At 38.0% G+C, this 18961-nt stretch overlaps 1 protein-coding gene across 3 annotated transcripts in view; it reads right to left on the reverse strand.

Moving 5' to 3' along the window:
* SETD2 (SET domain containing 2, histone lysine methyltransferase) overlaps positions 1-18961 on the reverse strand; it is a 126412-nt gene that overhangs the window by 59545 nt on the left and 47906 nt on the right. For 2 of the 3 annotated variants that reach the window (XM_045492690.1, XM_045492691.1), the window contains exons 9-12: positions 16629-16755; positions 8443-8577; positions 8071-8190; positions 5801-6463 (exon numbers count right to left, since the gene is read on the reverse strand). In XM_045492690.1, the coding sequence (XP_045348646.1) occupies positions 5801-6463; positions 8071-8190; positions 8443-8577; positions 16629-16755 (1045 nt within the window). Of the gene's footprint in view, positions 1-2672; positions 2841-5800; positions 6464-8070; positions 8191-8442; positions 8578-16628; positions 16756-18961 lie in introns of all 3 variants that reach the window. The other variant, XR_006715823.1, reaches the window with a different exon arrangement.

Consider the following 18961-nt stretch of genomic DNA (forward strand, 5'->3'; position numbering starts at 1 on the left):
GCCAATAGTGGAACAAATCAACATCATGTGAAGGATACTCCTTACTATTCCAGACAAAAATGTATAACCTGAACCCAAAAGAAAACTTTAGACAAGCCCAAAATGAGGAATATTCTAAAAAATTTCAAAATATTTTAAAAATTTGAAATGTATAAAAAGCAAAGACAGACTTAGGAGCTATTCCAGATTAAAGGATACTAGAGAGATACAACCCAACATAACACTTTAGCTCCAATTCTGGATCAGATTTTTTTTTCTTGCTATGGACATTATGGGTACAATTGGCAAAGTCTGAAGAAGATCTGTTGGTCAGATAACAGTATTTTGTCACTAATCTGCTGATTTTAACAAATATACTGCAGTCATATGGAATAATATCCTTGTTTTTATAAAATATGCACTAAAATATCTAGGGGCAATGGATGTCACATCTGTAACTTATTTTAAGTTAAAAAAATTTAAGAGAAAATGATAAAGCATATTTAGTAAAATGTTAACACTGGGGAATCTGGGTGGAGGAATAAGAGGAATTTTTAGCTTTTTTTCTACATTTGTCACTAGAATGTGTATCACATACAGAATACATACACAGAATAGTATCCTTGCAGTTTTCCTATAAGTCTGAAATCACATCAAAAGTAAAAGGAATATTAAGAAAAATTTATACATTTTATTATGGTTACATGTAAGACTAGATTGCACCAACTTATCTATACTCAAAACCTCCCTTAAGTTTCCAACTAACCTGATCATGGTCCTGAGGGAAAAACAACATTGCGTAAAGATCTCTTCTCTCCCACTTCTCAGACAGCCTTACATCCAAATTATTCAAAGTAACTTTTCCCAAACAGAGTCAAGACTTTTTTTTTTTTTTTCCAAACTAACTTCATGAGCTATAGAACCATAATCATCATGTCTTTAGGGAAACAGAATTAAGAGTTCATCCATAAGAATAAAGTATCAAAATGACTTCACTCAAAATCAGAATGTTTCAAGCAGCCAGACTCTGAACTTTACCACAGTGCAAAAGCAGCCATAGACAGTATGTAAATGAATGAGCATGGCTGTGTTCCCAAAAATCTTTACAAAAACAAGCAGTGGGACAGACATAGCCAAGCCATGATTTAGATTAAAGGACTTATCCAGTAATAACAAAAAGGACTACTAATAAGCTTTAGACCATTTTTGCCTTTTACTAAATCTGATACTTGTAAAACAAATTTTGGGGCGGCTAAGCGACCCAGTTGGTTGAGAGGCCAACTCGATTTTGGATCAGGTCATGATCTCACGATTTGTGGGTTCAAGCCCCACACGGTGCTCCCCACTAGCAGTGCGGAGCCTGCTGTCTGGGATTCTCTCTCTCTTCCCCTCTGCTCTGCCCTGCACGTACTCTCTCTCTCTCTTTCAAAATAAGTAAATAAACTTAAAAAAAAAAAAAAAAAAAAACTTTCAATGTAGCAGTATCTAAGATTGCTTCTTTGGGGGCAATTCTAAATTTTAAAGGAGGGGCGTCTGGGTGGCTCAGTTAGTTAAGCATCCAACTTGGGCTCAGGTCATGATCTCATGGTTCACGGGTTGGAGCCCGTGTCAGACTCTGTGCTTACAGCTCAGAGCCTGGAGCCTGCTTCAGTTTCTGTGTCTCCCTCTCTTTCTGCCCCTTCCTGCTTGTGCTTTGTCTCTCTCTCTCAAAAATAAATAAATGTTAAAAAAAAAATGTATTTTAAAGGAAAGGATAATATTGATCCTTATGGATACAGAATAATCTCTACGAAAGATTTTGAAATTTATTACAGAAACCCAGGGTACATAATTTCATTTTGAAATGTTGCATAGCAGATTCCACATAGGATATCAGTTACAGACTGAAATTCCAAGTAGTGACTTAAACGTTTTCAGCTGAGTAACCCTATGTTTTATTTAAACTTTCTGTAAAGAGTTTAATGCTTAACTTTCTAGGCAAATAATATGTTTGTTGAATTAAAGATAGTCTTGACATAAACATGAAGAAGAGTATTATTAAGAATAGTCCAACTTATCACATGTACAGAATGGTGCCCCTAAATCATCTAAACCAGGTGTAACTGTAACCACCCAGATTTCATTATAAGGAGAGATGCATATCCTGCAGTCTAAGTGTTTACAAGAGAGGCTCTGGAATCACTAGCCATCATAATCTACTGGGTGTTTAACTGAAAAAAACTGCCAAATTCACAGGAACCTTACCTCTTCTTCTCATGATCCAAATGAATGAGGATTTTCCAGTCAAGTTATAATCAATCACCACTTATAACCAACTGTTTTGCCCTGTGAAGTCTAGGGTATATTTTCAGCATGAGGGGTGATGTACAGTAATTCCTTTTGCAAATAGAAATATATGCACATGTCCCTGCTGAAAATGTAGCCCGATAAATTTGCACGTGAAAATACATGCTCATGTGTAGTAGCAATGTGTTAGGTGATGTTTCTTGTTTAGGTCTACTTTAGGAGTCAAAATGTGCAAGCCCTGTGGAGCCATGGCAGCAGTCCTGTGTATAGAGGTATAGAAAAAGTAGCTCACTTAATCCTTTCTCGCCAGGAGTCGGGATTTTCCCGGAACGACATCCATTGTCGGCAATGGACGCACCAAAATAACGCCGGCGCCAGTGAGTTAACCACCTCTGTCCTCTTTTCACCTATTATATTTTTCATGCATCATCCAACTTCCCAACCATCTTCCTGTTTCTTCACAGAATGCACGCTAGGTTCTCGTTTTTCTTCAGCACGAAGTTGAAAATGGAGTTGAGAAAAGGAGACACATGGTCAGCTGGTGATGTTAACAAGCTCCTTGCTGCCCTGAGAAGCTAGATGGAAATGGTTCAAGTTACAAGGGGGATCATCATCAGATCTGGGAGGACAAAGAGTAATTCATGAAGCTTCATTCCCTTCCCTCCCACCCTCTTTCATTTACTGATGATCCCTATGGTCTGCCTTCACAGCAAAAATCAAGATTAAGGATCTGAAGCAACCTCTTTCAGTTCTTCACTCCATCCAATGTGTAGAAAGGCCAAGTGGAACACATGTCCAACAATGTTACAGTGGCCCCAGAAGGTCAGGGAAGCTTGGAGTGGCTAACATAACCACAATCTTAGAGTAATGCTTTTTTTAGTACGATCTTGGAATTAACATCAGCAACTAACCCAGTGCTTGGCAATAGGTGCTTAATTAATAAAGGTTGGTTGAATAAGACATTGTCTTTTCTGCCAACGGTCTACTTGAATACATAGGTGGAAGTCAGACAGAAGTAGTTAACTCTTTCAATGCCGGGACAGTATGGGTATAGTGTAATCACATCAAGTCCATGTGTTTATCTAAAACATGTCCAAATTATGGGTTTCTGATTTCAATGTTCTGATTAAATACTGGCTAAAGTTCTTTCTTTCTCTTTCTCTCTTTCTTTCTTTCTTTTTTTCTTGACAACCATAATCAGAGTTTTGGAATTAGAATCATGGTAAACGTTAAACAGAATGATAGATGAATTAAGAGCCCCAGCACCAATGTGTAACAAAACATCACAGTTCAGTCAAGTGACAACATTTCTCAGTCATGCAATTCTAGGTGAGTAATGATTCCAGAGCAAACTAAAGTTTGAAGAAGGAAAATCTCATTCAATGGCTTCCTTGATGCTAAGAATCAGGATACATCCAAAGTATGAAAGTTAAGAAGGATATATTTTAAGTATGAATAAAATTTTGAGCCTCAAGTAAAAAGGATCATCAAGCTACATAGTGCTATGCAACTGCTTTGATCTTTCAGACAGGAGGAACGAGGACAAGCAGGGGAAGAAATAATTTGGTAGAACTCAAAAACATCTAGAGTGTGACTTTAAATGACCAGTTACAGCTAATTGAGTTAAGGATATCCCAGAGAGTAATTCATACCACTACCATTACAATAAAAAACTACCATAGAGAGAAACGAAAGTATTACTTTTTCCAGGTTTTAAGAAGAGACAGGTTTTTAAAGAAATGATGCTTAAATCTCATTTTTTTAAACTTATGTCAACCAGAGATTTATCAGGCAAAAGTGAACTACTGGGTCTGCCACCCCATTCTCACTCTGTAAAACTATGTCTGTAAGGCCTTTTCTATGCCCATTCCAGTACAGGTCTCCATTTCCACCTTCCTTATGAAGCCAGTCATGCCACAGGCTGTACTAACCTCCAAACTCAAGAGGGACTTCTTCCACACTCCTGTGCCCTCACAAAGCAGGCCTTAAATGAAGGTCCACCCACGTGACCATCCCAGCATTTCTTTCTTTTAACTGCAATTCTGGTTCCTGCAGTTCACGTGTTGTATCATAAGCAGGTTTACTATGAATTCTTCCTTTTAGGTTTATAAAAAGGAAGGATTTCACAAGGTTTATTAATAAGGTTGAGTTAACGATAAACTCTAAGTGGTGCAAGAGTAGCAAACAGGTCAACGAGAACTGAAACCACACCATACTTAAAGAAGAGTCTCAACACAGCAAATTACAAATGCCGGAAGTAAGAATAGTGCACAACCAATCAACTACTCCTTTTGTTCAGTGTGAGGTCAGTTCCATATGGGTCAAATCGCAGGATCTAATGGGTGAGTTTTGTAATCATAATTGGGGACAGGTAGGATTCAGTTGTCCATCTTACTGCAAATAAACCTGTACTGCTGGTTTATCTGGTTGCTTCACTTCTGACAGAAGAAAGGAACAGAAAAATAGAAGCTAGGAAGTAACCTGTTCCCACAGGGTCCTCAAGACCTGAATCCCAGATACAGATCACTTACAATCAAAATGTATCACATCTCTCCTAGGCTCATCCTGTTACTCACTTCTGTGTTTATCCAAGACCCAGACTGAGTTTTCTGCAAAGCAAACCCTGTACAACTTGCTATGTTCTTTAATGACAGATTACGTACGTATTAGGCGTAAGGGTTCCACACCTCTCTATTTTCCTCTAGATAACATCTTTTGACCAAAGAAGTAGGCATTTAAAGGCAGGCCTATTTCAGAAACAATAATGGAACTGAACACCAACTAGCTCCATATAAAGTTGTTTTACTGGAATAGATATTTGTGTTCAATCATTTTTGATAAGAAGTTGCTGAATTACCTTGGTTTTCCAGTTATAGTTAATTTTTAAAAATTAATTTCTAGTTAATCCAATATATTAATTTCCAATTACTTTAAACACTGACTTTTTTTCTTACATACACTCTTACAAAGAATTTTCAAATGTAGAATCATGTTTGTAACTCAACGTATTTCTGGTTTTGGTTTTAATGTAAGGTGCGCTTAAATAACTGAAGTCACTGGGGCACCTGGGTGGCTCAGTTGGTTAAGCGTCCAACTTCGGCTCAGGTCATGATCTCACTGTTGGTGAGTTTGAGCTCCACATTGGGCTCTATGTGATCAGCCGGGAGCCTGGAGCCTGCTTCGGATTCTGTGTCTCCCTCTCTCTCTGTCCTTCCCCCACTTGCAACTGTCTCTGTCTCTCAAAAAATGAGTAAATGTTTAAAAAACTACAAAAAAAAAAAAAAAAAACTGAAGTCACTGCTGCAATATGCTTTTCTAAATGAAGAAAAGGGGATATCTGTATATTAGTTTGGCTGGTATATCTCCTGCCAAGGTTTAAAACATTTGAGACATTTGTAATTAGTTATCAGTAAGAGAGATGGTACTCCATTTTTCAAATATATGTATAGCTAGAAAAGTAGGTAATTCAACTTAAGATTTGTGTAACTCTAGACCTGAGTAATTCAGGTTAAAATAAACAGAAATGTTTCCTTACCTTTAGGTCTTTCCAACTATCCAGGAGCTTGGTGGCCAAATCACTTATGTCTACTGTTTTATCTGGCTGTTCCTGACTCCTCTCACTCTCCACATCAGATACACCCTCCTCTTCATCTTGGGATGGTGTTTCCTCAGCAATAGTTTCTTCCAGTTTCGTGCCATTGCCCTCTTTAGGCTCTATTTCAGCATCAGCCTCTGGTTCAGATATGGGTAGCTTACTGGCTTCCATGGTGATTTCACTCTCAACTTTAGACTCAGGCAGCTGTTGTGTGAGTAGCTGTTGTGACTGTAACTCTTCCTCTTCTTCTACAGGGACGTGTTCTAACTGGTCAAGGTCCTCTTTGCCATCCTTGCCTTCCAGCTCACTGGTAGCATCAGATATTGCACTGTCCATGCTATTTTCACTTATAATTTTAAGTCTGCGAAACATGAGCTTCTTGGGGGTATCTGTGTCAGCTTCTGTGCTTAGCTTGGTGGAAGGATCAGGAGTGTTGAGTGGTGTGTGAGCACGTGACGTATTCTCACTTGAATACCCATCTCCTTCACTCAACGGAGGAATGGCAGTTTTGGTCTGAGACCAGCGTTGAATAATTGGAAGTACTTTGCTTTCCTCCAACATATTTTTAGTAGGAATGGGTAAGTGTTCCAAAGTCTTTATAATCTGATTAAACACAATAAAAAAAAAATCTCATCACTTTACACAGTTGACTTTTCAAACCTCTGGATGGGACTCAGATCATTTTTGCAAGAGCAGCGGGGTTTCTTTACTGTCTTATTCAGACCAAAGTCTCTATAACTACAGAAGGATTTAAATGCCATAATATTATTTTCCTCCAGAAAGGAAAGAAAACTGTTTTAAGACTGACCAGCAAAAATAAAAATGTGGGCAGGTAACTGCTCACAATATTAAACAGGACCAATTAATATCCTCCACCAGGCTTCTCAAACCTGAGATTTAAAAAAAAAAAAAAAAAAAAAATGCACGCACACACACACACACACACACATATATATACACACACATACACATATATACATATACACATACATATATACATATGTGTGTGTGTGTGTGTATGTATATGTATGTGTATATACACACACACACGTATATATACATACGCTAGTGGACCTCATCCTGGGTATCTTTTTCTAAAAAGTTTCCCAAATGACTGTGATATAGGCTTGGGAACTATGCAACAACATATATTTAAATGATGTCTCACATACACACACAAAACAATGCAGATATTACTTACCTCGTTTAGCTTTTGATAAATAGCTATCTAACAAAATGAGACTCTCTCTTCAGAGATAATCATCCCCTCCATCCGGAAATCCAAGAATTTCTTCTAGAGTACTCCCTAATGTAGTCCTACAGAAACCCCAAAGATAGGGAGTTCCCCTCCACTTGCTCGATAGGATGCTGCCCAATTCATAAATCATTTAATAAAGTCAACTAGATCTTGAAGGAAGAAAGGAAGGAAGGAAAGAAAGGAGGAAGGGAGGGAGGAAGAGAGAAAGAAACCAACCAACCAACCCACCCACCTACCCCCAAGTCCTCCTCAACTTCTACTTATTGCCAAATCTCCTGGGAGAAGAATGGAGGCAAGATAACCACTTATTTGCTTATTCCTGATGTTTTTAAAAGTGCATTATTTGGTATTATCTATCTATCTATCTATCTATCTCTCTATCTCTCTATCTCTCTCTCTATCTCTATATGTAACATGCAACACTTTGGTATTCTATTAAAAAGAACTACATTTAGACTAGGTTAAAAAATATTGCTTATTTCATGGGGAGGTATAAACATCACAACTCCACTAACAATGCTGCAATGAACATTTATTTAGATCTTTAAAACACTTATTGACTCCTCAAAATGTTCTTACTCTGGTCATCCAGAATTCAGCTCTTCACTAATTTTTTAGAACACCAGAATTTAAGTTTCATATGGTTTCCTATCTGTTTAAAACTATGGCTTTAGCAACGAACTGGATCTTTCACTCAACTATGATATTATATTTTGCTCTTGCAGTTCCCAGCTACACAATATCAACTATAGGGATTCTATAGCCATAGGACAAACTCACTACTAGCAAGTTTTAAGTAAAGGTTATAGTTACAAGAATGATACTAAGATAATAAAATTATTTAATACCAGTAGTAAATATAGTGCTAGATTCATTACCACTGATATCATCGCTCAACTTAAGTAATCTATATAGTGGTTTTAAAAAACAAGCAAGTTGAATGTGAACTGACCTCTTCTTGAAGCTTCTGGTTACTTTCCCGGCCATCACCTAGCTCTGCCATCCAGATCCACAACAAAGACAGCCCGTGACGTTCCAGAAAGGACTTCAGGCAAGACTGTGAATGCGTGTTCTTCCATGGGGGAAGGGAAGCAAGATGCAGGGTATTGGGATGGGGTTGGGGTGGGTTGGGGTAGGAAATACCAAACACAGCATTAAAAAGGGTCCACAAAGAAGAATAAAATTTTTGTTTATATTCACAAAACACCCAGAAACTCTGTTTTGATTGATGCAAAATAAAAGTGTACAAAAAATAAACGGTTTAAAGTTAGATGCCCCACCACAAACTCAGAAATAAAAAACAAATTAGTATCAAAGAGCTCACCTGTATGAGCTCAAGACAGGTAAGTTTCTGCTCCAAAGTTTCAATTCTAACCATTAGCCGGGATAAGCTGAGCACCTGGTTTTTATCAGAGAGACCCTCACCATTCTCCATCAGAGCTTCTAGCTCTCCATCCACCTGCCACAGCAAAGAAAAATATCTGGTTATAAAAACAACAAAAACAACAAACCCCACTAATCTAAGAATCAAACAGCCTAAAAAAGATGCTCAACTTTGTCAGTAATAGGGAAAATGCAATTAGACCCAGAGTGAGAAAACATGTTAAATTTACTAGATTAACCCAGGAAAAAAAAATTAAGAAGTCTGATAATATCAAGTCTAGGCAAAGATGTGGATCAAAAGGCACTTTATGCACTGTTGATGAAAGTATAAATTAGTATGATCAATTTGAAAAGCATTTCATTCTCTCATCAAATATTTACCAACTACTTATTATATGTCAAATATAATCCTGGGTGCTAAAGACACTGCAATGAAGCAAAACAAAAGTCTGCCCTTTTTGGGAGACAAACAACAAATTGTTAGGTGAAAAGTATGCCGGAAAAAAATAAAGCACTGGCTTCAAAAATAAATATTTGTATCCCCTATGCCTAGCACTGCACACCTAAGAATAAACCCTAGAGAAACCTCTCCACATGTGTACTCAAAGAGTCCAAACAATGTTCACTGCACAGCCCTTATAATAGCAAAAAACTACCAACAATGCAAACATCTGTGGCCAGGTTGTATAAACCAGCATGTTCATACAACAGATCATTCTACCACAGTGAAAGGAATAAAGTGCAGCCAAATGCAACAACATTCATCAATCCTATAAACATAATGTTGTATGAAAAAAGTTCCAGATTACATGCTGTATGAATCTGTTTTTGTAAGCCTCAGAAACAAAAATTTTATAGACGCATGTCTGCAAAATTAATTTTAAAAAGGCAATGGAGGTAAGACACAATTCCAAACACTGGTGTTCTCCAGGGGCTAAGCAGGGAGCAAGAAGCGGAGACGTTCTTTTATAATTATACCTTATAACTTACATCTATTCTCTGCGTGTTTCAAATATTACATTTAAATAATGGGGGAACAACAACAAATCAACCTACCAACAGTTGTTTTCCAGCTGTGTTATAAAAGGTATAAAGATGGCTTACAGAACTTACTCTGGGGGAGATAAAATTAATTCATGTGAAAACAAACAATGAAGCATTAAATGTAAATGTTAAAAACCTAGAGGCCTAAGAAGGAAGGCATCGGTTTAGAATGAGTCACCAGAAGGGGACTCGCAGAAGCAGGGTTAGCAGGAGGTAAGATAAAGGGGAGAGTGAAGTAGAGGGAAAATCATGAACACAGGGAAATGGAAAATTAGGATAGTGCCTAGCTCCACCTGGCTGGAGTAGACAATGCGTGTGGTGAGGAAGTGAGAAAAGCCTCATTTAAAGGAAGGCTTGTTAGATCGGAAGATCTCAGAGGTGATATAAAAAAATCTGGATTTGATGTGACTGAGCAAGAGAGCTCTATTACTGAATCCAAAAAAGGGGGAATAATCTGATTGAAATGGAATTTGAGAATAATTAGTGGAGCAATAACAGAACAAAATTTACACAAGATAGCGACCGATGCAGAAGAGATACAAAGATGGCATTAAACTGACATGGCCTAAGATGAAAGAAGTCCAGAATGTGCTGATAGACGAAAGCAAATCTGAAAGAAAAGAATCTTGAGGAAATTTTCTGTTACTTAACTTTTAATCATCTCAATTTTAGGCAATGCACTGAACATTTCCTTTTTATATGATACCACAAACTTCACATAACATAATGGTGAAGAACAAAAATAAGAAAACATGAGATGCTATCTGCGAGATGAAGAAATGTAAATTCATTTTATCCCTTCCAAATGTACATTTAAAGCTCCTTTCTCATTTCCAGTATCATTTATGTTTTGAACAGATTAAGTATTTACACAGAAAAATCAATTTATAGTTAAATATTAATCCAAGACCATTTCCTTGAGGATGTTTTTCTCCTGTATATCCTAAATATAGAACTTCCTACGTCCCAAACTCTAGAGGATTAGAGCAGGAAAGACAAAGGGCTTTAAAATTACACTTTCCGGGGCACTCGGTGGCTCAGTCGGTTAAGCGTCCAACTCTTGGTTTCGGCTCAGGTCATGAACTCAGTTTGTGAGTTCAAGCCCTGCACCGGGCTCCGCGCTGATGGTGCAGAGCCTACTTGGGATTCTCTCTCCATCTCTCCCTGCCCCTCCCCTGTTCACTCTCCTTGTCTCTCTCAAAAATAAATAAACTTAAAAAAGAAAAAAAATTAAATAAAATTCCACATCCCCCCCCTCCCAATGCAACAACCAGAACCTCACTTTGGACAGAGTTTCAGATGCAAATACTACTGGACTAAGCGATGGGGTTTTCTTTTCATATTTAGGCATGAAAGGATTCTATAACTCTGAACATTTAAGAGACAAAATGGAGCATTTTGCTTCATTGTTTGTTTTCACATAAATTAATTTTATTTTTCATTTAATAAACATTTATCGAATAGATACTATACCATAGAAAGCTCCACTGGGATATAAAAACAGTAGCAGTCTTATCTTAAGGAAATAAACAGTAAAAATGTAGAAACTAAAGTAAAAATAACAAAATTTTGCAAACAACACAGAAGGTGAAGAACCTTTGAACATTCCCACTACAATTTTAAGATTAATAGTCGTATTATATACCTAAAAGTTATCATGCCAATCCCAGTAACATGCTACAGCTTCCATAACTTGGGGTACTCAAGTGGACAATCAATTGTGGAATTAATAACTTTTGGGGCATCTGGGAGGAAGGGAGCCAGGGGACCAACTGACCGCTCTCATTAGTTTACATTTACTACAAATATTTATTTTTAATTTATGGGTCACAACCTACCTGAAAGGATTTGAAGTAACTATAAGCTAACATAAAAGTATAAAAATGATTAAGGAATATGTTAATAAATTACTGATAATTGAACATTTATACATATATGCATAATTCTATAGCACTTAAAAATTCATTCTATTGAGTACTTAATCCAAGAAATGATTTACTCTTTCTTATTTAAATACTTTAGTCCTTTTGGCCATGAACTATCTTTAATGGGTCTAAGAATTTTTAATAGTTTCTGATGAAATACAACACACGTAAAGTATATAAATGACCTGTAAACAAACAGATTTAATAAACAGGTGAGCAATATCCATGCAACCAGCTTGCAGGTTAAAAGCGGGGCGGGGGAACAACACTGTCAGCATTCCTGAAGTGCTCCATGGGCCCTTCCCTTGTTCTAATACCTCCTCTTCTCTGCTCTCAAGATAACATCTCCTAACTTTTTAGGAAATCATCCGCTGATTTTTAAAACAGATTTACCATCTGTGTATAAATCCCTAAATAATTTTGTCTATTTTTCATCTTTATGGAAATCATACTGGACAAAGCTTTTGTGTCATGCTCATTCTACATTCATCCTTAAATTTTAGGAGCCCTCCATGCTGTTGCATGCAGTCATAGTTCCTGCACTTTCATGACCAGTTTTTCATTGTAGGATTACATTATGAATTTGTTTATATTAGTGTTAACAGATACTTGAGTTGTTTCTACTTTTTCTAATGTTTATTTATTTTTGAGAGAGACAGAGACAGAATGCGAGTGGGTTAGGGGCAGAGAGACAGGGAGACACAGAAGCAGAAGCAGGCTCCAGGCTCTGAGGTGTCAGCACAGAGCCCGACGCGGGGCTCAAACTCACAAGGTGTGAGATCATGACCTGAGCCAAAATCGGACGCTCAACCCACTGAGCCACCCAGGTGCCCCTCTACTTTTTCTAATAGAAGCAGATGCTGCTGTGACTCCTGATGCACATACATTCACTTTTAGTAAACAATTCCAAAGTACTTTCAAAAGTGGTTGCACCCATTTACACCCCCACCAGCAGTGCAGGAGATCTCCTGTTCCTAGGAGTCATCAGACTTTTTACCAATCTGATGAGTATATAAATGACATCTGATAGTTTTAATTGATATTCCCCTGATAATTAATGAGGTTGACATCTCTCTCTGTTTATTAGCTATTTGGATTAGTGAAGTGTCTGGATGTTGTCTATTTTTCTTTTGTGTTGGCTTTTTCCTTACTGATTAGTAGTAGCTCTCTATATACTCTGGTTATTAGTGCTTGTGTGTTATGTGTTGAAGGCAAATATTTCCTCTCTTAGGTGTCTTCTTGCCCTCTTTATTGTGTACACTGGTTATCAATTTGTTTTGCAAACTTAAACAAAAGAGACTAAGGGAAGGTTCAGACTATTTACTGTTTGTACTTTACAAACTACAAATATCATCAGGTAATAGGGAATTATTATACCTCCATCTGCTAAGTATTTAATTACCTGATTTGTGACATCCCCCCCAAAAAACTATCACCTTCAACTGGAAAAGCTTATAGTTTTGTTAAGGAGATATGCTGTATAGAGATGCAATCATAAGATCAATTAAAAAAAAAATGTTTACCAATCAAGGGATAATATGGGGATGCAGACTATAATGCTATTTATTAACATATTCTTGTTAATAGTTACAATAACAAAACTATATTTTAAACTGTGCTATCTTATCCCTTCCATGGCCTCCTCTACCCAAAAGAATTCCCAAGACTTTCAACTGTAGCTGACTGTAATTCAGAATCTAGGCATGCAGAAGGGATTTTCAGTAGGAGACAATCCAAGTAAAATTAACTTGAGTTCAACTCTTCATTATAGCCAGGGCAAAGAACCCCTCTACGGAACTCAGACTCATTCCTCTATCTGGGCAAAATCTTATCCAAATCATTCTTGTTCCAGAGTAACTTCAAATTCATAGCTGGAGCAACCCACAATGACTAGATTCATGCTACACCAAATTCCATCTAGAATACCAAGGCCTATACTGATATGGGACACAACATTACCAAAATAAAAATAAGCAAAGAAAAGGAATGTCTACACTTTGGTGCCTTGGGATTGTTCTTGAATCTTATCAGATAGAAAGCCATCTGATATTGGTATGATGGAGGTATAACACTGCCTAAGAAACCATCATATTACAAGGACACTCCCCACCAACAATAAAATTTTTTAAAAAAAGTTTATTCTGTAAGTTTTGAGAACAGGAAATAGCCAAAGGGAAGTTTTTATGGAGATTTCAACATAGGTCAACATGTTTAATGACTATTTTGTGGCTGCTCTGACAAACTATCAATTATAAGTTAAAAATAAAAGCAACCTTAACAAAGTTGAGAGAAAAGTTTCCTGCAATACTCAAGTCAAGAAGCCTAACAGGCCTTTAAGGTGGATACACCTTAAAGAAACATGTGCAGAAGAGACATATATAGATACAAATTACGACATTAAGAGAAAAGCTTAAAAACACTAGTGTCCAGGGGAGCCTGTGTGGCTTAGTCGGTTGAGCATCTGACTTCAGCTCAGGTCACGATCTCATGGTTCATGGGTTCAAGGCCCACATCGGGCTCTGTGCTGACAGCTCAAAGCCCAGAGCCTGCTTTGGATTCTGTGTCTCCCTCTCTCTCTCTGTGCCCCTCCCTTGCTCACACCCTGTCTCTCTCTCTCAAAAATACACATTAAAAAATAAACAAAACACTAGTGTCCATTAGGAGGGCTCTGTATAAACTGTTACATGATGAAAAACTTTACAGCAGTTAAAAATATGTTTATATATATAGGGGCACTTGGGTGGCTCAGTCAGTAAGCCTCTGACTTTGGCTCAGGTGATGATCTCAAGATCATGTATTGTGTGTGCTGACAGCTCAGAGCCTGGAACCTGCATCGGATTCTGTGTCTCCCTCTTTCTCTGCCCCTCCCCCGCTCGTGCTCTGTCTCTCTCTCAAAAATAAACAAACATTAAAAAAAAATTTTTTAATATGTTTATATATAAGTCAATGTGGATCAAATATGAAAATAAGAGTAAAAAAAAGCAAATTGCAGAAATGTACATATTATACCATTTCTAAAATCCTATACAAAACAACTTAATAAGTTTTAAAATGCAGAAATGTTGGCTGTTATGACCGACCACAATGGTCACCAAGTTGGGAGAAGGTAGAATTATTCTCTACAATTTGCAGTGCAACACAATGGTCAAGAGCAGAGACCAGAGCTAGACTAGTTCATTTCCACCACCTACTGGGTGATGCCTCAGTGTTTTCATCTGTAAAATCCTTGCACCTAATTTCAAGGCTTGCTACGAGAATTAAATGAGTCATATGTCAAAAGCTGAGCTGAGTGTCTGGCACACTGCTACAGAGTATATGCTCTCTGAAAACAGAGCGGAAGTACACACAATGCTCAAAAGAACATGTGTTCATCTTGGGTGGTCTACCACCATGGCCATTTGTTGAAGCTTTCCTTTTTGGCACTTTTTAAATGGCCTTTTTTTTCAACTGCCCTTTCCAATGCTTTTTGGTTCTTACAGAATTTAATTTGGGCTTAATGACATCACCTTTTAGCCATTATACTTTTATCCCCTCACCCTATACATCTTCTATCTACTCATCTAAACACTAATTTATATGTAACTTAAGCATTTATAATTCTTAATGTATTAGTTCCTGAAAAGCTCAGGCATGAGCTAACTGCTAAAGAATCACAGGGGAATTTGCTAACCCCCTCAGTTCCCCCCCCCCCCCCCAAGATTCACAAGTCTGAGGATGGACCCAGAAATGCGCTTTTTCACAATGGACCCTGCCAGGTAATTCGGAGGCTGAGAAACGCTATTCTGGTGAAGGAATCCTCAGAAAAAAGGTTTTTTTTTTTTTTTTTTTTTTAATGTGAAGCTCTTGTCCCAGTTAAGAGTCCCTTGATTAACAAGATAGCTCCTTCCTCCGTAGTAACTGAGGTGAGCTGGGGTAGAAAAAAGGTTATCAATCACCATTTTTATTTATTTATTTATTTATTTATTTTATTTTTTTTTTTTTTAATTTTTTTTTTTCAACGTTTATTTATTTTTGGGACAGAGAGAGACAGAGCATGAACGGGAGAGGGGCAGAGAGAGAGGGGGACACAGAATCGGAAACAGGCTCCAGGCTCTGAGCCATCAGCCCAGAGCCTGACGCGGGGCTGGAACTCACGGACCGCGAGATCGTGACCTGGCTGAAGTCGGACGCTTAACCGACTGCGCCACCCAGGCGCCCCTCAATCACCATTTTATTTTATTTTATTTTTTTTTTTTTTTTAATTTTTTTTTTTCAACGTTTATTTATTTTTGGGACACAGAGAGATAGAGCATGAACGGGGGAGGGGCAGAGAGAGAGGGAGACACAGAATCGGAAACAGACTCCAGGCTCTGAGCCATCAGCCCAGAGCCCGACACGGGGCTCGAACTCACGGACCGCGAGATCGTGACCTGGCTGAAGTCGGACGCTTAACCGACTGCGCCACCCAGGCGCCCCTCAATCACCATTTTAAAAAAAGACATTTTCACTATTTCATTTTCACTCCTGGGTTGCCTATTACCTCTCAAAACTCACCTTACACCCCTCCAAAGAGGGTTTTCAGAGATTGTAAGAACACTTGCAAACTTTAAGAGTTCCAAACAAAAAACAAACCAACATTAAAAGACTAGGAATGTAGATCAGACTTAAGTAAATTAATAAACATCTTATTTGTACATAGGATTAGGAGTTTTACAAGCTCCAAAAAAAACTATCAGTCCATTGTTTTCAATATGACTTCAGTAGTTCTTAGCAACACCTAATTCTAATCTCTATGAACCTGAAATAAAAACAGCAACCAGGGCCACCTGGGTGGTTCAGTGGGTTAAGCATCCAACTCTTGATTTCGGCTCAGGTCATGGTCTCACAGTTCATAGGGCTGAAGCCCTTTGTCAAGCTCTGCGCTGACAGCACAGAACCTGCTTGGGATTCTCTCCCTCTCTCTCTGCCCCTCTCATGCTTGTACTTGCTCGCACTCTCTCTCTCTCAAAAATAAACATTAAAAAAAAAAAAAAGCAACCATATTTCTTTCTCTAATGGTCTCCTCTGATTCTGAACTTCTCTGTTGTTTGGCTTTTCAAATTTTAATCAGAAAAGCTACCTCCCTCCTTTAAAGGTATATGGTAAAAGTTGAAAAAAAAGGGATGAAAGAAACACTTACTGAATCCTTCTTACGAGATCGTTCCTTCTTCATTTTTCCTCCTGCTGCTCTGATACTGACTCTATTCTCTCCTCCCAGGTAACCTCGGCAATTAGCTGACCCACAGAAACATTTTTGAGCTTCTTTTCTGTTCAAGGAACATAGGAAAGATGTCAGTTACGTGAAAGTACACCACATAAAAATGTCAACAACCTAACAATCACATACAAGAAAGAAGTCAATTCAGCCTAAAAACAATTATTTTAAAAGACTCCAACAAACCTAATACCATTTAATGGAAATGCCTGAAAACTGCTCTTAAAAAAATATTCTTTTTCTAATCCTCCTTTATTAGCTAGACAAAATTAGCCAAGAAGTTAATGAGTAATTTCTCCATTTTATGAGTACCTACTCATGTATAAAAATTAAGGATTTTTATACTTATATGTGCATAAAGAGATATATAAAGGTAGACATGTGTAAAATGTATAAAAATAAGAGATCGTATATATACTGAGCTAAGAACAAAACTGCTTAAATAGTTCAACATCTCTCATATGTAAATATTTAACTGGCACCAAGAACAACAAATATATTCTTACAAATAGATGTACACAGATACGAAATTCAATATGTACAGGATACTTAAAAGGAAACACATGATTATTAAAAGTTATCACCACTTAAGGATGAGACTCTAATAAGAAATTTAGTAATAAGTAAATATACTGTGGAGTTCAGGAAAAGTGGTAGAAACAACACAGGCCTAACTCTACAGGCCTGGGTACAAACCACCACGGCCATTTATTTATTCTGCGATCACAACTACCTGAGAAAAGCAAGAAGAACTATACCAAAAGGAAACTGATAGGTTTAATTTATGATGGTAGCAATCAAAGGCATAAAAATAAATTATTCAATAAATAGAGCAGGGAATCACAAACAGCACCTGACTTCCAGTTTTCCTTCCTTCAAATAGGACAGTGCAAAAGTAAGAGGGAGAAAGCATGGAGCTGTACACAGAACCTGGTCTGCACTCATCCCCGGAACGCTAGGTCACTGCCTAGATGCATTAGTTCACGAGGTTACGCAACATGGTGATACCGTTACTACTTCATTCATTAGCACAAAAGAACCTCCAAAAGAAGAATTTCCTCTCATCAACTATTTGGTTTAACCTGAAGTAGAATTCACTTGGGGAAAGCAGGATAAGTGTTTGATTTTTCCCCCCTTTTCTAACTTTTAAGCTACTTTATTTTTTATTTATTTATTTATTTTTTTTAATTTTTTTTTTCAACGTTTATTTATTTTTGGGACAGAGAGAGACAGAGCATGAACGGGGGAGGGGCAGAGAGAGAGGGAGACACAGAATCCGAAACAGGCTCCAGGCTCTGAGCCATCAGCCCAGAGCCCGACGCGGGGCTCAAACTCACGGACCACGAGATCGTGACCTGGCTGAAGTCGGACGCTTAACCGACTGCGCCACCCAGGCGCCCCTAAGCTACTTTATAAAAATCATGAATTGGTTCCCTTCTATTATGACTAATGCAGTTTTATTTTTTATTATTTATTTATTTTTTTTTTTTCAACGTTTATTTATTTTTGGGACAGAGAGAAACAGAGCATGAATAGGGGAGGGGCAGAGAGAGAGGGAGACACAGAATCGGAAACAGGCTCCAGGCTCTGAGCCATCAGCCGAGAGCCTGACGCGGGGCTTGAACTCACGGACCGCGAGATCGTGACCTGGCTGAAGACGGACGCTTAACCGACTGCGCCACCCAGGCGCCCCCAGTTTTATTTTTAAAGTATCATTAAATCTCATGGTTTTTACATCATACGTTTCAAACCACTGCAGTTATTATCCTTTCAATGCTTAAGTGTTAATGAAAACTCTCCCACTGTTGTTGTTTTTTGTTAATGTTTACTTATTTTTGAGAGAGAAACAGCACGAGCAGGGAAGGGGAAGAGAGAGAAGGGGACAGAGAATTCAAAGCAGGCTCAACGCAGACAGCAGGGAGCCCCTTGTGGGGCTCGAACTCAAAAACCACAAGATCGCGACCTGAGCCAAAGTCAACCGACTGAGCCACCCAGGCACCCTTCTCCCACTGTTTTGAGAGCCTATTAAAGCTAGCTCCTGGGACCCTTTGACAAGAATCTCCTAATCTTTCATAACTGGTTTTCTGGTGTGACAAAATAAACCAAAATCCCCTTGTCTAATTCCTGTCTTAACTTGAAATCAGACACTTCTCCAAGTGAAGAAGTGAAACCACAATATAGTTTCTGTGAAACCACAATATAGATGCTAGGGGTATTCACTGTTATTGTATCAATTATTATTTTGGTTCAAAAGAACG

Source organism: Leopardus geoffroyi, chromosome A2 (genome assembly GCF_018350155.1).
Source record: "Leopardus geoffroyi isolate Oge1 chromosome A2, O.geoffroyi_Oge1_pat1.0, whole genome shotgun sequence".
Lineage (NCBI taxonomy): Eukaryota > Metazoa > Chordata > Mammalia > Carnivora > Felidae > Leopardus > Leopardus geoffroyi.